Below are 22,996 nucleotides of genomic sequence, written 5' to 3' on the forward strand. Positions count from 1 at the left end.
ACTTTTAGAGAACCCTTATTTGGAGCTATTGGATTAAATTTGAACGGCCCAGATTTCGTGGTCATGAGGATCCCCATCCTGATCTCATGAGAGGATCCTCTTCCCTTGTAATTTTGACACGCAATATATGAGGTCGATTATGATCGGTAGGTATCACGTATTCTAACAGTTGAACATGAAAACAAAAGAAAAAATTGCAGGCTAAAAACTGTTTGAAATGTGCTGGTAATGTTGCCTTATTTACCAATAAAAAGAGATAAATAACATTTGTTACGAATTTATAAGAAGATTATTAAGAAAAATGGAAACCTAATTAAACTCTGTTATAAGCAACGGACTTGCTGAACAGATTGCGGATGTAGAGCACTTGAAGAGCGCTTGCACCGGCAAATACAAGGTACTCTGCAAGTGTGAAGTAGATCACTCGTTTGTTCGTGCTAACATTTGCTGCAACCATACAAAAATGTTGTTAGACGATAACACAATCAATTGGAAACGTACGAGACATACGGAAAAAGTTGAGATTACACCATGCAACTAATTGGCAATATGAAAAATAACCTAACTTATAACTTATAAGCACATGCAAAGTCTATTCGTTCCTGGATGCTGGATTCATAATCTCAACACTTACTGTATCTATGCCTGGCATCGCGCGCTTTAAGGAACTTTTGCTCCGTTGTGATAGCCTCCAATGCTTCTCTCAGCTCGGCAATTTTAATATTCAGAGGGTCCATATGTTCTGCACCAAAATTACAATAAATGAAAATGACCTTGTTTTTTTCTAGACGTTTTAGTCAAAATGGTATCTAAGATTGGTATAATTCATCACTTTGATATTTGAGTTTGAAATCGATAGAAGTGGTCATTGAGTTTGTCCGCCATTAATCATTTCGGTCATTATGTGAAGAATTTTGTTAAATAAGAATAAAAATGACAAAAATATCCTCAATTTAATAAACAATAGGCCAAAATGATTTGACAAAATTGAGAGTATTTTTGTCATTTTATGTTTATTTAATGGAGATTTTTTATGGAATAACTAAAATGATTGATGATGGACTCAAGACCACTTCTAACGATTTCAAATCTTAGAGATAAAAGTAAGGAGTTATGTCAATCTTATGAATCATTTTGACTAAAAGCATTTTTTTCCCGTTACATATGTGGTAAAATAAAAGTTGAAAACAACTGAGTAACGATCAATCGGAGATGAATGTGACCCATTTTATCATCATGAATAATCCGACGCAAACAATCAAAGGGATCCTCTCAAATTTTCAAACTCGAAAGACTCTCCTACCGTACATATTTCGCTACCACGAAGCAAAAAATACATTGAACTAACCGTCTTTAGCCAATTCATGCTCATTTGGGATGTGGCCAACATGGATGTAGAACGAAACAGTCTCAGGAGTCGAAGCAGGATTTCGAAAACAGAACTTGTAGATTCCGCTTTTTGGTGCCTTGAACTTGAACTTATCTCCCGACGTTCCTTTCAGAGAAGACACAATGCTACCTCCTGGAGCTGTAGCCTGCACAGACCACACATAAGTTGTATTGCACCTCCCATTTGAATGGAAATGTAACAATCTTCTACGAATTATTTGACAAATTTCGTTGTTCGTAAATTAGGACTCTACATTTTGAAACAATGTCACCTACGTAATGATTTTGATTTACACCGTCTGACAGCGTAACATGCTCAGTTATTTGACGTGAAAGTTTTGTATTAGGAGCTTACAGTGAAATCGATGCCAGGGTGGTCGGAGCTCCAGAAGATGTCATGGTCTATGGCAACAAAGTTTCCGGAGACGGTGTCTCCCTCGTGCAGAACCTGCTCTGATACGCATTCAAACTCCGTCACGGTGATTGAAAGAGCAGTAGCAACACTGCCATTGCCGATGAGGCTCAGAAGAAAACCGTACGCCACGTAAATCTTGGCGGTCTCGAATCTCTTTCTTTTCTCCATTTTTTTTATCTTTGCTCTGGAATTCAATCAGCCACAGAACTGAATCGATCGATCGAGAGAGAGAGTGTTCCTGAAGAAAATAAGGCGGCTTGAAATTCGGTTAATTCGTTGAGAAATCCGTTTGTTGCCTCCATGACTGTTTTCTTCATGATTGGGCTTTCTTTTGGGCCTAGCTTCTTTAAATGGTTGGGCTTCTACGCAATTTGTGCAATTTGATACCAAATTAACCTGCACATGCAGCTTAACCGAACTCCCCTTTCCGTTTCCTGATCTCTGTAAAAATATCGATGTACCTCCAAAAAAAAAAAAAAAACTTTCTCTCACTCTCAGTTCACCAAGCTCAGTGAGTCGGAAAGCGAATCAGTGCAGTAATGGAGTCGTCTCTGCGAGTTCGAAGATTGAACGAAGTTCCTTCGGCCACAGACTTCGCGTCTCGGATCGAATCCGAGAACGTTCCCGCCGTAAATTCCTTACTGTTTCACATAATTAACTGCAATTTTCTTCGCGCCTTTCTAAAATTCACGAGCATTTGCTCACTCTCGCTCTCTCTGTGTGTTCTTGCTTTCTTCTTCTTATTAGGTTTTCAGCGGCTGCGTCAAAGATTGGAAAGCTTTCTCCAATTGGAATCCATGTAATGGCGGTCTCGATTATTTGCAGGTATTTTCCCTTTTTTTTACTTGAATTTTTGTTCTCGTCGATTCTGCTTCCTTCTGTGTGGTGATTGGTTGTAAATTTGAGGAAATTAGGGATTATGTGGTCAAAATTGCTTTGCTTTCTTTCGAGTACTTAAAATTTTACCACAGCAGCAACGAAATGTGATCAGGATCAACCTCAAATGGTTGCTTAATGATGTTCTTGTGCTTAACGTATTCGAATTCTGTTTCTAATTCCGAGCCTTGGGTGAGCTAATCCGTTCCTACTACTGAATTAGGCCTCAGGGAGCTGTCCATGTAGTTTTTCAGGGATTAACAAGTAGTTTTTTGTTTCATTTTTAAGTTATTTGTTTGTTGCTTATATCGTTGATTTCTTTGCTTTTGTTAAATTGAAGTTTGTGATTGATATGGTTTCTATGAATGGAAAATTAGGAACGAGTCGGATTGTGTGTTGTGGAAGCTATGCTATCTGATTCAGCACCTGTATTCAATGGTGATATTAGAAGCCATGAGAGGGTAAGTAATTTGTATGTCTCTTGTGAATGGTCTGAAACTTTGAATTTTACTTTCTTCTGGATCTCATTAGCCCTAACTAGTTTACTACCCCTTCCATCTGTAGGTACCGCTGCAATTTTCTGCATTCATTGGTCTATGTAAGAAACACATGCATCATTCGGAGGATGGTTCCGGTGCTGAATCAGATCGGCAAGGGCTACTGGAGTCTTCATCTGAGTATGACAGTAAGCCCTATGAGGATGCTCCTCAACAAATCTATTTAGCACAGGTTTAACCTTCAAAGGGTTTGTTAATGGCTTGATTAGTCATTATTTAAATAACTTTCTTTAATATGTTAGACTTATTAGTTTTCTTTGAAGGGTCACATATTTGGGACATAACTCTTATTATGTGTGATTCAGATCCCAATAATCAATACTGAAACTGAAGAGAGGGTTCAACTAGGATCTTTGAGGGAGGATATCCAAACGGTTTGTGAGCTTCTTGTACTAGTCCTTGTTGTTTATCCTACAGCCTTCCACTAGTGAATCCTTTATTCTCATCCTTGATTTCTAATGACCACTGGTTGTTTTTTGTAGCCTGTATTTTTGGAGGACAAAGTACTAGTTTCTATCAACTTGTGGATGAACAATGCTCAAGCTAGATCAAGTACTCACTATGATCCACACCATAACCTTCTCTGCGTAGTCTCTGGCCGCAAACAAGGTCGAATTTTCTCTGGCTCTCTTAGTGCATAATGCTCTGTCCAACTTCAGAGTGGTTAGATAGGTTTCATGTTACCGGTTCTCTATATCATTGAATGATTAGCTGCCAAGAAAGCAAATTGATTTTCTCTCTTATTGTTTATTTGCATCCCTCCAAAAGAGATTTTTTTAGTTTTATTCTTAGAAGGCCACAAATTTAAGGGTCATTTGATTTCTAGAACAAGTTGGTTTGAGATTTGAATATAGAACTTAACTTTGTTCAGTATTCCCAACTGTGTTAGTGTGTAAAATTTGTCTAAATAGATTTTTTGTTTCTGGATTTTTCTAATAAAAGCTTGCATGTTTCACAGTGGTTTTATGGCCTCCTTCAGCAAGTCCTATGTTATACCCTATGCCAATATATGGGGAGGCATCAAATCACAGGTATAGTACCTGTAATAATAATATGAATTCAGATTAGATATCTTTGTACTTATTTAATTATGAAAAGTTTATGCTTCTGTTAGTTATTTGTATCTATTGTTCTATCAACAAAGAGAACGAATTGCAGTCTTTCAATCTTATAATTTACGCCCTCTTGCAGTTCTGTTCCTTTAGAGAACCCAAACTTTTCAAATTATCCAAGAGCACAATGTTTAATGCAGCACTCGCAGAAGCTTATTCTTCAGCCAGGTGACGCCCTTTTCATTCCTGAAGGCTGGTAAGGTTTAATATCCATTAGTGTGTCCATTAGGAGTCCTTTATTTTTGTCTTCTTATAATATAAGACTTTAGTGTGACCTTTTTATTCATAGTGGTTATTTATTTTTGCTACAGGTTCCACCAGGTGGATAGTGATGATCTGACCATTGCTGTGAACTTTTGGTGGCGGTCCAATGTAGCGTTAAACATGTCAGAACACATGGATGCATATTATCTGCGCATAATATTAAGAAGGTTTGTGGTATTGTTTCCTTTTAGTTAGTATGCAAAGCATTAACGGAACAAGCTAACGTTATTTTGTTTCTCTCTCATGCGTCATTTACTTGTCCAATCCGCATCAAAAGACTGACAGATAGAGAAATGGTGTGTACCTCTCTCTCTCTCTCGCACGCACACACACACACACACACACACACACACACACACACACACACACACAAACACATTGGTAGACATTCTTATTTGTGCGTTTATTTTCAAAATAACAAGTTTTAAGTTACAGTATGGAAACATATAAGTAAACATATGGTTCGATATTGGTATATGCTTTATCATTTTATTTTTGTCGTATTTGAAAACTTTGTGGTCACATCGACTACGTTTTCTTCCGCCTTTGTTTTTAACTTTGAATCAGAAGTTTTGTAATTGAGCACTATAAGTATATTTATTTCATTATTTTTTATTTTAGACAGGACCGAGTGCTGCCTGTACCTCTCTCTCTCCCTCACACAAACACACACATTGGTGGACATTCTTATTTGTGCGTTTATTTTCAAAATAACAAGTTTTAAGTTACAATATGAAACATATAAGTTACAATCAGAAGTTTTTGTAATTGAACACTATAAGTATATTTATTTTATTATTTTTTATTTTAGGACAGGACCGAGTGCTGCCCGTACCTTCTTTATCTGAAATGGAGAACATGAAGAGGCATACTGGTATAGTGCTTAAAAAAGGACAAGTAGGTCAGTTTGTAACTTTCTATGAGCTCACTGATTATCATTATGTACTAAAGATTATTTGGTAAAAAAAAACTTGTAGTGAATCATTATGGCTCTGTAAATCCTCTGTTTGCTGACATCCCTAACTTGATATTACACCTAGATCACAATGACAATGCTTTGGATCAGGCATGTGAGAGAAAGGATCTTAAAGGGAAGGAAGTAGAACAAAGATTTATGTCGCATGTACTGGAGCCCCTTGCCGTCCCTGCTCTTCATGAACTTATTTCTTTAGTTCATGGTCATGTTAATGCTGCTGAGCAAAGACAACCAGTGCAATCCGCTTCAACAACTGCTTCTGCAGCTAATGTGAAAGATGAATGCATCAAAGTCGTGAGACAGAGTTCGTTTAGCTTGGAAGATGATCCAGTTGCTAAAATCTTTTGGACTCTTCACCCCATCACTTTGAAAAATGTATTTCTTGCCATGGTGGTGAGTTTGAACATTTTTACTTTCACTGTAAAACTTAAACTTGTAGACTAATAGGCTAGTCGACTCTCGTTTCATGAGAGTTGTTCGTTATTATCAAGAGAAAGTGATAAGGCAAGGTCTTTCTATTAATGTTTGGCGTGTCTTGCATGCCAAACAGTAACAGCTTAATTAGCAAGCAGGTCATCTTACTTGGATAGGAGAAAGTTGTCATCTAGAGGAGCTTCATTTCTTTTAGATTCAAAGGCCGTCTTTATTCCCTATTTTTGCCTACTATTCTGGTTTCGTGTGCTTTATAACTATGTTTCTACGCTTTTACCAGTGAATATTGTCCCATCTAATGGAAAAGTGAGCCATGATAGTTTATCCTTTCATTAAATCCAGTAATGTTTGAAGGCTTGACTCTTGTTTCTGTATTTCTTTACGAGAATGCAGCTGGGCAGGACACTCCCCTCTTCCTTTTTTTCTTTTAACCTTCATATGCTCTATGATTTTTAGTGAGTCTTATAAGCATACCATTTAGTAATGCCATCATGGCAAGGTGGTGAGGGGAGCCACTATAGGATAACTATATATTTGTAACTCGAATGACCATCCACTGCTATTTTGTTTAATAAAAATAAATTTCTCATTCTTATATGCAACTTTTATATAATCTTTTGCAGAAAAATTTTCCAAGAACTTTGGAGGCTTTAATACTGCACTTGCTTTCACCAGTGGGAGCAGAAGTGCTTACCCGCAAATTTGAAGGAATGGATCAACTGATCACCGAGGAAGAACGGTAAATGCTAATTTGTCATTAATTCTTTAGTGAAAAAGGTAAAGATCTGTATTCACCTACAATCTGCTATTCTTATTCGTCATTTCAGGAACAATTTCTACAAGGCTTTCTATGGGGCATTTGACGACCAATTCGCAGCAATGGATGCAATTTTGAATGGGAAAGAAGTATTTGCACAACAGGTAATGCTGTGCTCTTGTTGAAACATGTCTTCTGGCACTCATGATACCATAAATTGGGTAGGGATTGATTCCGGAAATAAGATGTTCACTGGCTCATCTACCAGATGATGATCATCTCTTTGTTATGAACTACTACGATAAAATGATTAACCAGGAATCTAGTTTGTTGTTATACAAATTTGTAATTGGTCGAAATCAGTTAGTATCGATGTCATGGACTGCTATAGTCAATTGACGTGCTCCCATTTGATATTGTTATCATTTTAAATATCTTAAATTATCAAAATTTGAAGTACGATTTTGTTGCCTATCATTGTCCCGGGCGTAGAAGGCCACTTGACTACAGCAGGGCAGTGAACAAGGATCATAAGTTATGAATTCATCTTTTGCTTTTGTTTTTGTTGTGAACAATGTCATAAGTTATGAACAAGGATCATAAGGCCTTCATATTTCTATTTTACATTTTTTACTGTAATTTTTTGGGTGAGCAATGAACCGTATTCCGTTAATTTATTCTACTCATGAATTTTCTGATCCTTGACAACCCGTATTTCCCCCAATTTAACACTCTTCGTAGACTTTTTGTTGTCTTTACATTTTGGCCTAACATCATCTCAATGACGATGTTTGTGCATTTGCATATACGTCCCTTCATATTTTACTGGAGACGTTAGATTTGTATGTACGGTATAAAATGTTACTAGCTGCTCAAGAACAAAGTAACGCACTTTTACCGTATTCTTTGTTGCAGGCATACAAGAACGTATTGGATAAATATTTGGGAGTAGACTGGAGTGGGCCGAAACCCGGGGTCTGATGAAACTTCAAAGAAATTGGTCCCCGGCAGTATCTTGAGGGGAGGAAATCGATGCATATTCATTTACCGAAACCTTTCTTTTTGCTTGAATTCTCAACCGTGCTTTACAAGTGTTCATTTACAGGCACCTAGAATTCATGTCATCACTAACTTTAAGTATATGAGTGTATGATTGGTTGTGCATTCTTTCTATGTAGTTATATGCTCTGCAACTTTTACTTGGTCTGATATGTTCTGTGTTTTATAACAGCTTTTGAGACGATATGTTTTGTTACCTCATTCCAAATACGACGTCGTCTACCAAGACAAACTAGCTTTTTTTCTTTTTCATTTTGGTCAAAGCAAGACAAAATAGCTCAAATTGGAAAAATTATTGCGTGGTACCGAAAATCGCAACTTGATATAATATTGGTGGATGATGAATTTTGTATTAACTATTAAGGCTGTAATCTTCATAAATATCCACTTGTCTTGTAACATGTGGATTGATTTATATATATAGAGACAATATAATTTTTTTTTTAACAAAAAGATGACTAGCTGATGGCTTTGTTATGGCAGTTAATCTTTTTAGGGGTCAGAAAGACTCACAGATGCATTTCAACCTCTTCTGGTCACTATTGTGTAATTTACCAATGCTAGAAACGAACTTATGACATGCTGTGTGAACATAGTGACAATATTTAGTACTACACAATAATTTCTCGTAAAATTGTTAATGAAAAGAAATATCGTCTTTCTTCTTAGTTTGATTTGAGAACTTTGTGTTTTGTTTGTCATTTGAATTGATGGTAGAGGGTCAATCAAAGTAGTCCTACTTGCAAATTAAAAAAACACCTACTAGTTAAGGACCACAAGCGTGCTGAAAACATGAACAAACGGGTCATCTAATCTCTAAAGTGCAGAGAAGCAAATATTTAGAGGCCAGATAACCAAAATTCAAGGGAACGTTTGTCTTCGGCAACCCAATTTACCAAGTGGTTTGATTTTTAAAACAATTTTTACTGTTCGATTTCTTAAATTCACTTTTTATCGTTATTTTCAGATTACTCAGTAATTTTAAACTATTAAAATAGTCTTAAAAATACCAATTTTTCTTGATAAAATCCCTCAACTTACCTGAATTCTCTTATTCAGATAAGATTCATTTGGCAGGGGAATCTAACTCCACTTGTAAAGCATTTAAGTACCAGCGCTTGATGCCACATTGCCACTAGTAATAATTCTAATCGCTTTAAGTCGGTGATCTCGTGGACAACTATATAATAGCGAGTTCAAATCTAATATGATTGGCTTGGCTTGATTCTCATCCATGACGTACTATAAATTTATCAGTTTTAGCAATTAGAATTTGAAAAACAGTAATTTAAAAAAAAATGAAAAGTACCGATGTGTGATTTCTAGCTATCATTCCTCTTTTGGACGAGTAAGACTTCCTTGAAATGGGAATGCACTAATTCTCTTCATTTTTTCACACATCATGTATTTACTCATTCTCTTCCCTTCTAACCTTTTGTATGAATAACGTGATTTATGAAAAATGAAGATAATGAACATATCCCGTTTCAAAGAAGAATAGTTCTTATTCTCTAGATTCTTGCACACACACACAAAATGGAAGTTAAAGATAAGAGAAGTCATGGAAATTATGCCAGTCTTAATTTCATTTGTGTATAAATTTGCAGAACAAGGGGGAAAAGAATAGAAAAGCATGGAAAAGGGGTTTTGGTAATTATTGGGGTTGGAAGGACAAATTAAAAGAGGGAAAAGGAGGGGTTTTTGTTGAGGTGAGATTCCATGGTGGAATATGACATGCAAAGGTGCTGAGAAAGGGAGGGAATAGAAGAGAAGAGAGAAGCTTTTAGTTTGTCTGGTTGTGGGAGCAGAGGGAGAGATAAAAAGATGCAGTCCCTTTCACAAGGCAAATGGCATATTTTGTACCTTAACCCTGCAACTTATATAAAACTTTCTAAAAGCTTGGATATACCATAACCACCCAAACCTTCCTTTCATTAGTACCTAGGTCTCTCTCTCTCTGGATGGATATACCTTACTTTCATTAATCCCTAGGTTTCTCACTCTTGATGGATATACTGAGTTGTAACAAGGATTCATTCCTTTGATTTAGTAAAAAATGTTTGAAAGAATTTTATTTTAGAGACGATAAGTGACTCATTATTAATCACATGATAAAGTTTTAGAGATGGTTGAGTGACCTACTACTAATCATACTGATATTGTTTCTAATTTAGTCACTCAAATTCAATAGTTGTGGGGTTTTATATGAAAGATTTTAGTACAATTAGTAATGACATCGTTCAACTTTTGACACACATTTTGACACACATTTTTGTAAGACTTACTCTATAATGTATCTCAATTATCTAACCGTATATAGACATAATGAAACTCTAATTATCGGATCATCGTAGGGCATTTGAACTTGATCGAACAATGCCCTAACCCGATGTGATAATTTGGTCTTTATTCAAGATGGTCATCAATTAAAGAAAATCACTCAATTAGCTAGTGACACCTTTTTGGGATTAATTCAAACCTTAACATTCAAAACCCAAAACCCTATAATTCATGTACGAAAAACACGACTGCAATTATATATGGTAGGATCAATGGTCAAGATGTGATGTAATTAAACAGCCTGGTCCATGAACAAAAAACATGACTGCAATTATATATGGTAGGGTTTGTTGAAAGGTTGTGCTGCCAAACCAAAGGCTGTGGCGATGCTGCACAGAAATTAATAAAGAGCAAGTCCGTCAACCAAAAAACGAAGACTCAGAATTATTTTTCAAAGTTGTATCCAGAGAGAGAGAGAGAGAGAGAGAGAGAGACATCTTTTTCATAACCGTTGACATTTTACAGACTTTCATTTTCTTTTGTTCATCTGCTCCTAATTCTCTTTTTTTCTCTCTTTAGCTGGGTTTATAGTACCACTAGCCAGTATGCATGTCCCCGGACCACCATCACACCCAGCACGGATTCACACACCCCGTCACACCGAGCTTACCTTTCTCTACTCACGCTTACGCCAGGTTTTATAGTCTAGGGCTCACTTATCTCTCTTTAGAAAAGGCCATGTTTCTTTGAAATGCCCCAATTTTTCACTAACCCAGAACCCCAAAAAAAGTGTCCTAAAAAAGCTCTTCAAATTCTCCATTATGCTGTTTCACAGAGGAAAGAAAATCTCAATTATATATATAAACAAGCACTCCCATGTTTAATCATGTTTGTTGTTTTCGTTTGATTTATTCAAAACGATGACCAAATTAAAGCAAGGTATGTAAAAAGTAAAAAAAAAGAAAATTGAGTGAAAATTATCTTCCTGTATATGAATATATACTTAAATTCTCAAATTAGCATTGGTCCAAAATCTCCATACTCCATAAGAGAAATGCTAAGAAGACTCAAAGTGGGACTCTTCATAGACTCTCTATCATATTTTGGGTACAATATTTTATAAGGAAAACTAACGAAAAGTTCAAAAAACCTACCCTTTTAATGAAAAGTCATTTTTAAAGGTATTGTGAATAGTACTAGGGAAATGTATAAATGTGGTTTTTTTCGTTAAAAGTGAACAGTACCGGGAGTGTTTTGTTAAAACTCTCTATTTTATGATGTTTATACCGAAATTGTGTTCAAAATATGAGATGACAGAGAATCCATATAAAGAGAGTTCTACTTTGTAAGAGAATCTTCTTAATAATCATGATAAGAATCATCACACAGATGGAATGGATACAATGATCTGACATCTTAAAATTATCTTCATGGAATATAATTTATTTGTTTAATTATTTTGAACACTTTCACTTGTTTATGCATTTTCGGAGAGATATTTCAATGTGTCATGACTCATGAGCTAAATTATTATACAAATAGAGGGAAGGCTTCTTTTTTTTTTTTTTTTTTTTTAATTCTCCCTTCACTTGTATAATGATGTATTATCTATGTTCTCGTCTCAGGCACACTAAAAATCTCTTGCATTTGCCGGATGATAATTATTAGTCTTGATATATCTAGTGATTCACGGATCTACGTACTTTACCAACTTGAAATTTAATAATTCATTGCTTGACTACTTGGTCAATTGAAGCTACTATTCTAGCCAGTTCACAAGTAACTAACATACAAGGCCATGCAGTGGGGGCAGCAGTCACAAGAAAAGCCATGAGTGAACTCGGACAAGCTTTCCCAGAACAATGTATACTCCTTCCTTCATGATATTTCTCTTATTGCTTCACCTTCTTACTTCAGATATTTCTCTTATTGCTTCATCTTCTTTCTAACTTAGTGTATCTTTATTTTTTCTTTTATATTCACAACAATATAACTATCTATGATAGCAATGATGGAGTAAAGTAACATTATTGTTTTAATTTAAAAAATATATATCTCTTAAAAATTAGAATCCAAATCTCCGTCTCTGGTTAATCAGAGAAAAACTTCTCAAATTTGTGACTGAATAACTAAATGATAATGCATGTATGTTTATAGGGAACTTTAACGAAAAGCTCCCGGTACTGTTCACTTTAACGAAAAACCACATTTTTACACTAAAAAGTCAATCTTGGTACTATTTATTTTACCATTTATTTTGTCTTTATCGTTAAAACTCAAAGTTTTCAAACATTTTTCATTAGTTTTTCTATGTTTATATGGGGCCACCACTGTATATCCAGGTGTCAACATTACTGTTGGGTCGAGTTGAAGTGTCCAAGGGTACATACGACAATCCCTAGCACGTATGGGACCCTCTATCGATATGATTGCTTCACTTCTTGTCGTTTGAGAAATGTTTTTAAATGATTGAAGATGCTTCTAAAGAAAATATTTTTTAAATTAAATTTTAGTGAAAATGTAAGTTAATTATAGAAAAATATTTGAAGTGTTTTCTACAAGAAAAACATAATTTTTTCTTCGTGCAAGACGCACTTAATTACTTTTAGAACTTAAAAATATTTTATCTAAAAACGTTTTTAGTAATTTAAAAGCATTTTCCAAATGAACCATACATTTCGTTAATTGTACCTCTTTTATTTTTATTTTGGTCATTTGCTTGTAATAAATTGTATACTTGAAGGGTACAATGGGAATCTTATGCATGCAATGATGCACGTACTGTACTGGCACACTGCATTCTTTGCTACACACCCGTTGTTCCCCAATTACCAAGTATACACAAGATCAATGTCGGCATAAATAATTCAATTTTATAAGTTCACTTAAATTTTGATGATAAAATGAGATTACCAATCAGACCTTCAAGATTATAAATCTAAACATGGGGCCACCGGCCATGCAAAGCCCACATGTAATTTCCTCAAAACTTGGGCACGTACATTTCATATTTAGGGTTAGGGTTTCTGTTCTATTTTTTTTACCATCGAAGGTCTCAACGAAAATAAGAAGAAGACTGAATAAGTCATAGATTCTAGAACTAACAAATTAGAAGAAAAATAAAATTCAGAAATGAGTCGAAAAGAAGATATAGAACTGATTGAAATAATCTTAGGGAAACTGGGAAAGTAGTACTGCAATTACAAAATGAAGATGTTCTTGAGAAGGACTTCATTTTAATTTCATAATTTTACGGGGCATAGGAGGCAGGGGAATTTCCGCCATTCAAGAAACGCTAAATTACCTTTTTACCCTTGCGCTCAAATTTCTGACTCGAATACGCAACTCAATAGTCTCCCCACGTTTCCGAAGCAGTAGTAGTCTCAGCGAACCCGAAACCCTGGGGCTTCAGCTGCGAATCAGGGCCACGAAGGCGCTCAGACAGCGGCTGATGGAACCCTACTCCACCGGCGTACGGTAGCATGTCCTTAACGTGAACAGCGCGAACGTTGTTATTATTATTATTATTATTCCCAGTGCCATCGCCATTCAGCCCTAGAAAGTCTCTTGTCAGACTGTCAGTCTTGCGCCACGTGGAGACATCTCCGGACGTGAACCCGCCTAGATACTCGGTGGAGATCATGTGGCTCGCCGTTCCAAACTCTCCCACGGTCAAGCCCGCTGACTGGCCCTGTTGGGCTGCTGCTGCACCAACGGCTGCAGCCTTTTGGAGGAGTGCAGTAGCTGAAAGGTGGGCTGATGACGTGGCGGGGTTGGAGTTGGGTTGTGTGCTGACGTGGAGGTTTTGGAAGGGTGAGGTGATCAGACCATTGTGGGGTTGTTGTGGTTGTGGCGGTCGTGGTGGGAAATGGCGATGAGACTCAGGCTTGATGAGATGATGAAGTGGGGAGTTTTGGGTGGGATTAGTGTTAGGGTTCTGATGAGATTGTGGTAGGTCCCATGGGGTGAGGGGGATGGTGGTGAAGGGAGGCATTGGTGTGTTTGGGTTTGTGAAGTGCTGTTGTTGGTGGGTTGGAAAAGGGAAGAGGGAGATTTGAGGTGTAATTGCAGCGGTGGTAGTTGTGGCGGTAGCAAATTGATTTGCTGAGAGTCTAGCACTTTCTTCAGCCAAAGCATCACAAAACGCCCTGTGAGTTATGAAGCTATCCTTCCTGAAAAATGTTGGATCACAAGCCAGAGGAGCAAGTTTTGATCAATATGAGAACTAAAATACCCAATGCAACGCCGAATTCAACCCAATGCAACGTCAAATTCAAGAATTGTTACCTTTAGTTGTATAATTCAACTTGTTAATTTTTAGTTGTATCACAAAGCTAACAAGTTATAAGATATAACCAATCATCATCGTATATAACATGTACTTTTATCTTAAGTTGGAATTTGATTTGGATCAAGATAAATAAAATGAGAGTTAAATAAATATAAGGAGGAATTTATAGCAGACAAAGAACACAGCTACACAACAAATGCATATTAGAAGCACATTGTTCTTACAGATGGTGCAAATTTGTGTTATTTCATTTGTTAATATCGCTCCTGCATAGATGGAAGACATATCAAAAAGATTTTCCGCACATGTATACTACACATGCATGTGGGATAAGATCACAGGGATTAAAACGTCAAAAATCCAAAGAAAAATATACTTATAAGATGCATGCCATAATTTGATTGATATGTTTAGTAATGCATGCAAAAATAAGCATTGATTGTGGAAATGTGGAGAAAATTACGAAGATCCAAAAAAATTTACTTGAAAAAAGGGCTCGTGCATGAAACAAGAGGATACACAAAATCACAAGCCAAAGAAAGCAACTGAGAAAGAAGGATAGCAGCAGATATTCTTTGCAGATTTATCAGTTTTCATGATGACTCTCTGCCTTCTGCAAGTAATTGATACCACATGCTTGATGCTTAAAGGCCAAAATAATGAAAAAATAAAATAAAAATAAAATACAAGTTCACGGGTTTTCCCCAACCATGAAATATATCCAAAAGTACTTATATTTCTCTAACTTTTTCTTAGGTTCTCCATCATTGTTTTGTAGACCAGATAGAATTAGGATTCTCTTCTCTCTTCTTTTTATCCCCTTTCATCCCCTCCTTTCACATTTCCTATTTTGTCTTTCTCTTTTTATAAAAAATTAATATAAAATGTTAACGTGGCTTAACCGTGATCGTTTAAATAGGAAGGAAGGGAAGGGGAAGGAAAAAAAGAGGAGAGAGAATCCTTCTCCGACCAGGATCTGGATTCTCTCACCTTCCATTTTCCCCTCCCCTTCCTCCCCTCTCTCCCTTCCATCCCCTCCCTATCTTTCCATTTGAACGCTCAAGATTAACATATATCATCCTCTTGTTTTATCTTCACTGTCACTGTAGAGAGAGAATGAAGAAGAGGAAACTGAAAGAGGAGTGGAGAGAAGACTCCATCTGAAAAACCAAATAGGATTATTTTCGTCTATGAACTTGAGGACACAGCATATAAACCGAAAAAGTTAAATAATTTTTGTTCTTTTTATAAAAAAAGTTTGACATTTAAATTTTCAAGCACAAGCAGTATCTACGTACAGAAGGAAGGTTTCAGGCAACAGTCACTTGTATTAATGGTGTACATTTTGGTGCAACCTGCAACACTGCATTCAAACCTTCAGATATATATTCCAGGCATAATTTATTACTATTCCTGTGTAAAAACAACCTCAGAAACAAAAACAAAATCCCATGGAAAAACAAAAAACATTGATATGTTCTCAGCCAGATATAAATTATAACATGAGACTTCCCAATTTAAACAAAAGACCAATTTTTTGTATGGATCACATTGGGTCCAAACTCATGAAAATTCAAGAAAAAACACAATGTCCAATTATTTTTTTAGGTTTAAAGAAAAGAAAGGGAAATTAATTAATCACCTGGAGAAAAGGGTTCCACAGTCACATCTATATTCTCTTGTACCACAGGTTTTGGAGTGAGCCTTCCAATCAGACTGAACAGCATAGATCTTGGAGCACTTGTCACACTTCCACTTCTTCTCCCCATGCTTCCTGCAAAAGTGTTTTTTGATCCCTGTGAGGTCACCAAGTGCTCTTGAAGGATGGTGATGAACACATGAAGGCTCAGGACAAACATAGGCTCTCTTTCTGATCTGATCGTTGCTGTTCCTTTGCTTCAGCTTCCATGGAAGGTTGTGGCCTCTCCTGTGAAGCTGCAGGTTTTGATCCCTCTGAAAACCCTTGTTGCAAATTTCACACACAAATCTGTTTGTGGCAAGTAGGGTTTTTGGGGATAATGCAATCACTTCAGCATCTGGATCTGGAACGCATGAAACAAAGATATTACTTTAATCTAAAAATAGATAAGTTGGCTAGAGCTACGCTTTTCCCTCTGCACACCCAAGTTTGAATCTCTCCCCGTAGTCATTTAAATGAAATTTTTTGAATGATATTGCCTGTCTTAAAAAATAAAAATAGCTAGAGAGTCTCTAAGTTAATTTGGACAACTGAAAACACCGGTAATTATATCGACAAAAGTCAAATCCTAGAACATCTGGAAATCAATCAACCAGAGATTAGTACATACCGGGGTTTCCGGGGAGGCTTCTTTTCTTTTTAATTTTGTTGGGTGGCTGATCAGACTGATGCGAAGAAATATTGGTGGAAAGGAGAAGAGGGTTTAAGGCAGCTGCAAAGTCTGAAGAAACACTGTTAGCTTCCTCAGACAAAGAAGTGGAATTGGACATGGAGATTGGAAACATGGTTAGTGTCCAAGCTTCTTTGGACTAAGGAAAACTCCAAAGAGAGAAAAAACAAATTAAAGCTAGCTGGATAAGCTGAGAGATGAGACTGAGAGAGAGATAGATCTTTAGATATTAGAGAATCTGAGAACTTCTTCTCTATCCCACTTTAGCCTTCACTTTTATTCGCACCCTTGAACACACAATTAGCAGGGAAACGAAAAAAAAAAAAATTCATTTTTGAGGGGGCAAAAAGCAAAATATAAATATTTTCAATCTCGTGAAGTAGTGACGATGATGATGGGTTATACGATCTCTACTCCAAGTCACTATCTTAGCTAGGCCATGGCATGGATTGCTTCTCTGAGCAACTCTGCAACACCACCAATACAAACCTCCCTCTCTCTCTCTCTCTCTCTCTCTCTCTCTCTCTCTCTCTCAGATCATCATCAAGAGCCGTTGTCCATGCAAATCCAACATGGAAAGAGTACAGGCAATAAGATGTTCTCTCTCTCTTCACTATCCAATAACCCTCTCCTTTTTTTTTTTCTGTATATGATTCTATAAATTTCAAGTTAGAGAGCGACAGGTGGAAATTATGAAGAGGATATTTCAGTACTACTCAGAAGCAGCTTATTGTAGGCTTATAGTGTACAGTACTACTTCTGCAGCTGTGTGATGATTATAGTGGAACTGTGGAAGACTAAGGAAAACAAGGGTGGGGCTAGAAAAATTTGGAAATTTCTAAATTTTCTTGGAAGAAACTAAAATTAAAAAAAAACTAAAAGATAAAAAGAAAGCGTGGTGTTATTTTACATAGAAAATTAGATTTCAACCCCTAAATAAGATAAAGTTTAGATTAAAGCTGGTACAAGATTCGAAATTGAGTTTAATCTCTTGGTTCTATTTAAATGCCATCATTTATATTTTATGTCATTTGTTTTGTAATTTCATGATTTTTCTTTTTCTAACCCTATACTAATTCACTATAATTTATTTAGGTACATATGTTTGGGTACACTAACTCATTAATTATAAATATATTTCGTACAAATGTTTTTAGGTACCCAAATTCATTATAATTAAGACATTTCTATACAAACATTTATGTACACTAATTCATTATAATATATTTCAGGACAAACATTTAGGTACATACTTTTCGGTATATATATATGATATACAGTCATTTTTGTGCACTTATGTATTTACATATTTTTCTCATGTTTCACCAATTTCTTTTAATGTTTTCTCATTTAAGTTTATTTAGTTTTTCAAATTTTAATGGAAGAAGGATAATTTGAGTATTATAAAAGTTTTACCCTTTTTGTCTTTTCTCTTTATATATGTATAGATGATAAAATTCAATTGTATATTGATGTCTGATAAGCAAATGTGTTAATTTTAAATGCCTAATTTATAAAATAAAAAAAACACACACACAAAGTAGAGGGAAAAGGCTATAGCAATTTAGGGAAAAAGCTAAAGGAAGTCAGCCAAAGCAAAGACGAGGAAGAAGCACAAATCCAGTCAAATATTTTGGGTAATTTTTTATTTCTCTCTCACACTATCCCTTTTTTATGAAATAATTGTTTTTGTGTTAGTTTTTCTTTTGGAAGGATGACGTTGGCACTTTCTGCCTTTTCCTTTGTTGCTGTAATAAAACACCCAAACCCTAAAAGGAGCTTGATTTGAATATTAAAGGGAGGGATATTTGTTTACAGGAAGACTTAAAGGAGAACAAGAAGCAGCTTAAAAAGCTTTGTCAAGGTGGTAAAAAGGCAAAGAGATAAATAGAGATGCATGGACTGACCTTTCTTAACTTAATTTTTTTTTTTATAATACCCCACTACTACTAAGTTACTAACATGATTGATTCACTGATTGACTACAACTATATATAGTATGTGTAAGAATATGAGTATGGAAGTGATTGTTATATCCGGTTGATTCAAATTGGTACAGTTAGATTGAGATACTAGAGAGAGAGCAAATAATATTATTTCTTACCCTGAAACCATATTATTGAGAATTTATAATGACTTTTGTTGATTTAAACTCACCACCTTCCCTATCTGCAATTATTTGTGCAAAGTTGTCATTGAACTATTTGGGGGGTTTTAGAATTTTATTCAACTCAATTGCTGGTGGTCATTAATAGTTGAGGATTTTTCTTTCCCCTACTCTGTGTCTGTTGTGGCCAAGTAAACAAACCCCACCAAGGGGGGCAATTTAGAAGGCCCTCTACCGTCTGCTCTTTTTCTCTTATAACTTACTTTATTCCAAACCCAAATCTAAAGCCACAAGCAAATTCTCCATTTTGTCCCCTTCAGATTACCAAAAGTGTCCTTGGCAAGGGATTCTCTTCCTTTTGAAGCCATGCGTGGCTTAACTAGCATGGGCATGCAAAACCAATCCCTTAAGCCTCAGACGTGTAGGGCATATAGGACCCCATTTGCGAGCTGCATGTTGTTCTAAATTTTTTGTTTCTCATGTAAATCCTTTGGAAATTGGAATCCTATGTGGGTTTTCTTTTGATCTTTAAATATTTTGAATATGCAGGGCTTTTTAGTGAGATTCATGTTCTTTTCTTTTGGGATAAGATGAGATTTATGCTTCACTGATTAACACCTTTAGGGAAAAACAATTGGCCCAAAAAAAAAAATGAAGATAAAAAAATTAATAAATCATATAACCTAAGTTGGAATAAAAAAGTAAAGTCATTTGAGTATAGCACTCTAACTGTAACATCAACATAACCTAAGAAGGCAATATTCTCTGTAAAAGCATTGCCCAACTTTTTTTGCCCTACCAGTTCCCCTCTTCACCAAGTTAACCTAAATTTGTGTAAAATTAGGAACTGAATCCTTTTGGTGTTAACTGAAAATTGGCAAACAAAGATCCTTGTGGTTGTTGGGGTCTCTTTGTTGTTGTTTAGTGTTTGGGTTGATTATATTTTCTTACTGTTTATGAACTTGGCTTTACCCCCCCCCCAAAAAAAAAAGTTGGGCATTTAACAAATGGGAGAGATCGACAACGAGGTCAAGTTTTTCTTCGTTGTGATCATATATTTGGATCCAGCTAGGGTCCTGGAAGTTGGTGGCAAATTTATCAATCCTTATTCTTATGTAAACTTAAAATTGGGTAAAGCTATAAGATCCAATTCATGAGTAATAATAATTGCAGAACAAAAGTTTACATAGCTTGATAATCTCTGTCATAGGCCGAGGGAGGACTCATTTCCTAATGAAGCCTGAAATTAATTATCACTCAATAAAATAGAAAGTCAATTCTCATAATTTGACCAATAGGGTTGCTTTCAAAACAATATTCATTTTTTTTAGCAAACGATATTGTCTACACTAAGGAGGTGGGGGAGTGGGCTAAGCCTATTTGCCTTTTGGCGAGAATCGAACCTAGCTAAGACCTTTCACTTACAAGTGAAGATGAATACCACTAGACCGTACTAATAAGTGGCTTCAAAACAATATTAATTAAATTGAATTTATCACACATGACCATGTCATGTCAGAATATCATAAAATAGCGGCCTATGCACTAGGAGGCTGGTCACTGCCCCGATTAATGCCTAGGTGTTTGAAAATTAAGAAAGGGCGCCTAGACCTACTGAGGCGCCCGCCTAGACCGCCTAGGCACCTGCCCGCCAAGACCCGCATAGGCACCTGCCTAGGTTGCGACTCACTTAGACAAAAAATAGATAACTTTCATTTTACATTTTATTTTTTTCAATAAATTGTAAGAGACTTGTTGAATACTTAAATGAACAAATATTATATGCTTGTTTCCCATGTTTTCATTTTGTTTCAATAGCACATAATATATATATATATATATATATATATAATTCTATTGTGTAGTTTATGATTAAATTATATATACTTTAAGTATAAATAGACACTTATTTACACGAAATATAATAGATTTAATTAAATCCGCCTAGCAGCCTAAGCGCTAGGCCCTAGCCCACCGCCCGACTAGTGTCTAGCGTCTTTTAGAACCTTATAATTTTACATCTTAATCTTAGTCTTAGGCCCAATTTGGTATTAATTTTTTTTTCACCACAAGCTGCTTACTTTAAATTTAAGCAGTAAAACAATGTTTGGTAAAAATAAAATATCCTACTTATTTTAAAAGCAATGACTTCCAGCTTTTAAAAGCAACTTGTAAGTTGATTTTAAAAGTTGCTTTAATAAAAAGCGAAGTTTAGCCTTTAATTAATATTTTTAATTATTGTAATACGCTCATTAATTTAAAAAAAATGACATTATTTATTCTTCTCGATACATTTTATCTTTGGAGAACAAAGTGACCACCATCACCTAACACTACAAGCCATAAACTCTTACACCACCATTGCCACCACCACCACCATTACCACCACCATCATAATCGTACACACCACACTACCACCACAACTGTCACTACCATTGTACTGCCACCGTCACCACCACCACCACCATGAACACAACTACCACCACAACCGCCGCAGTCTCAGTTGCCCTTACGACCATTGTTATTTAAGCATCCTAACCACCACACCCATTTATTGTCACCATCACCACCACCATCACAACCATTGCTCTTGCCACCGTTGTAGTTGCCATTGCCCACACTACCACATCCATTTTTGCCATTATATACAATTATATCACTTTTACAAAATTTACCAAACATTTTACACTACTTTTCATACTCACAACACTTTAAAAATACAGTTTATCAAACGCTCAACTGCTTTATCTTGTAGCGGATTATTTTTAAAGACAGCAGAAGCTGTTTTTTTAAAAAAGCATAGCAATCTCAAACTGGCCTTTAGTCTCTAATAATATATTGTTAGATTGTAATACAAGTGAAGAATAATATTGAAATACTATGCGGTAGTCATTGTCAAGGTAATTACCGAGCGATGAGTGAGCAAAGTAGGACAACTAATAATTTATTTAACAATTTGGCCAAGTTTGAAAAATCAGAAACCTTAGTAGCGTGGAGACGTCAAAAAACTACCCTTTCAAGTAACTGAAGTATATATGAAATTCAGATAGATAGCCATCTCAATATTTTGTGGAGAATGATTTAAATGAAATAGGTTTACCACCAAGGTGATGATATGTTCTAAACCATAGAAATATGGTATAAAAAATATGATATGAATAACATTACTCTTCAAATTAATTAGAATAAGCAAGATGTATATATGTAGAGCAACTAACTTTTTCATGTTAGTTGCTCTACATATATACATCTTGCTTATTCTAATTAATTTGAAGAGTAATGTTATTCATATCATATTTTTTATACCATATTTCTATACCACCTTAGGTGGCATAGGATGTGGACAGCCACATTATTTGAAAAATTTGTAAAAACCAAGGAAAGGAAGAAGAAAGACTCCTCGTATACTACAATCATAATTTAATTAACTAGTTTTTCTTAATTATTAGTTTATTAAATAATGAAATTTAAAAATATGATTAATTCAAATGATGTGACTGTCCACATCAAATGTCACTTAAGATGGTATAAAAATATGGTATGAATAACATTACTCTAATTTGAATCTATTTTATTTATACAACTTTGTTCTATTCTGCATTGCATGCAGAGATAAGGTAAATCTTGATGAATTGGGAAGAAATATAACACCGTGCGGGCCATGCCTTATTCACGGGTTCTTTCTATCACCAGATTCTCACATGCAAGTTTTTGGCTTTGAATTTTGGGCACATGAAAAGGCATAGAATATAAAATACACATGAACGTTATATATATATATATATATATATATATATATATATATATATAGCTTATTCTATGTCTACGCGGCGAACTTATTTATGAAGTAAACCCTAATTTTTCAGTGCGAATTGTTAGACCGTGTTATCAATTTATTCATGTTAATTATAACACATGCATTTATTTTATTTTTGTTCTTTTTATATCTATTTAATTATACTATATCATGTCAAGTATCAACCACGTTGTTCATCAATAGTATAACACTGAATTAATAGCTTTATGTGTCGGCGTAGAAGACTAAACAAGTAAACCCTAAGGTAGTCATTCATGATTTCGAGTGAACATGAAATGGCTTATAATATCAAACA

At 35.4% G+C, this 22,996-nt stretch overlaps 3 protein-coding genes across 5 annotated transcripts; 1 reads left to right on the forward strand and 2 right to left on the reverse strand.

Annotated features, from left to right (window-relative positions):
• Positions 1-209: 209 nt before the first annotated feature.
• On the reverse strand, positions 210-2,054 carry LOC126591611 (transmembrane emp24 domain-containing protein p24beta3-like). Its single transcript, XM_050257370.1, has 4 exons — positions 1,745-2,054; positions 1,349-1,535; positions 635-742; positions 210-447 (listed from the first exon to the last, which is right to left on the reverse strand). The coding sequence occupies exons 1-4, from the start codon at positions 1,970-1,972 to the stop codon at positions 314-316; spliced, it is 657 nt and encodes a 218-aa protein (XP_050113327.1). The 5' UTR covers positions 1,973-2,054; the 3' UTR covers positions 210-313.
• A 194-nt stretch (positions 2,055-2,248) lies between these two features.
• Positions 2,249-8,045, forward strand: LOC126591610 (lysine-specific demethylase JMJ31-like). Of its 3 annotated transcripts, none has more exons than XM_050257367.1 (16): positions 2,249-2,433; positions 2,552-2,629; positions 3,058-3,141; positions 3,245-3,409; positions 3,543-3,611; positions 3,720-3,846; positions 4,196-4,268; positions 4,429-4,545; positions 4,661-4,780; positions 4,891-4,909; positions 5,235-5,306; positions 5,430-5,514; positions 5,654-5,982; positions 6,645-6,760; positions 6,849-6,942; positions 7,694-8,045. In XM_050257367.1, exons 1-16 carry the CDS (start codon positions 2,344-2,346, stop codon positions 7,757-7,759), a joined length of 1,704 nt encoding a protein of 567 aa, XP_050113324.1. In that variant the 5' UTR covers positions 2,249-2,343; the 3' UTR covers positions 7,760-8,045. The 3 variants fall into 3 exon arrangements, with proteins under 3 accessions (XP_050113324.1, XP_050113325.1, XP_050113326.1); XM_050257369.1 differs by having other exon boundaries at positions 2,267-2,433; positions 3,245-3,365; XM_050257368.1 differs by lacking the exon at positions 5,235-5,306 and having other exon boundaries at positions 2,250-2,433.
• A 5,205-nt stretch (positions 8,046-13,250) lies between these two features.
• Positions 13,251-17,472, reverse strand: LOC126588389 (protein indeterminate-domain 12-like). Its single transcript, XM_050253475.1, has 3 exons — positions 16,718-17,472; positions 16,051-16,450; positions 13,251-14,289 (listed from the first exon to the last, which is right to left on the reverse strand). Exons 1-3 carry the CDS (start codon positions 16,890-16,892, stop codon positions 13,464-13,466), a joined length of 1,401 nt encoding a protein of 466 aa, XP_050109432.1. The 5' UTR covers positions 16,893-17,472; the 3' UTR covers positions 13,251-13,463.
• Between the last annotated feature and the right edge of the window lie 5,524 nt (positions 17,473-22,996).

Source organism: Malus sylvestris, chromosome 11 (genome assembly GCF_916048215.2).
Source record: "Malus sylvestris chromosome 11, drMalSylv7.2, whole genome shotgun sequence".
Classification (NCBI taxonomy): domain Eukaryota; kingdom Viridiplantae; phylum Streptophyta; class Magnoliopsida; order Rosales; family Rosaceae; genus Malus; species Malus sylvestris.

Excerpts from the sequence above, each read along its gene's own strand:
- LOC126591611 (XM_050257370.1), bottom strand. The coding sequence starts at position 1,972 with ATGGAGAAAAGAAAGAGATTCGAGACCGCCAAGATTTACGTGGCGTAC. Across the intron at positions 1,536-1,744 it reads ACCCTGGCATCGATTTCACT|GCTACAGCTCCAGGAGGTAG; the intron begins GTAAGCTCCTAA and ends TGGTCTGTGCAG. Across the intron at positions 448-634 it reads CGATGCCAGGCATAGATACA|CAAATGTTAGCACGAACAAA; the intron begins GTAAGTGTTGAG and ends GTATGGTTGCAG.
- LOC126588389 (XM_050253475.1), bottom strand. The coding sequence starts at position 16,892 with ATGTTTCCAATCTCCATGTCCAATTCCACTTCTTTGTCTGAGGAAGCT. Across the intron at positions 16,451-16,717 it reads AAGCCTCCCCGGAAACCCCG|ATCCAGATGCTGAAGTGATT; the intron begins GTATGTACTAAT and ends CATGCGTTCCAG. Across the intron at positions 14,290-16,050 it reads TGTGGAACCCTTTTCTCCAG|GAAGGATAGCTTCATAACTC; the intron begins GTGATTAATTAA and ends AACATTTTTCAG.
- LOC126591610 (XM_050257367.1), top strand. The coding sequence starts at position 2,344 with ATGGAGTCGTCTCTGCGAGTTCGAAGATTGAACGAAGTTCCTTCGGCC. Across the intron at positions 3,142-3,244 it reads ATATTAGAAGCCATGAGAGG|GTACCGCTGCAATTTTCTGC; the intron begins GTAAGTAATTTG and ends TTCCATCTGTAG. Across the intron at positions 5,307-5,429 it reads ATTGGTGGACATTCTTATTT|GACCGAGTGCTGCCCGTACC; the intron begins GTGCGTTTATTT and ends ATTTTAGGACAG.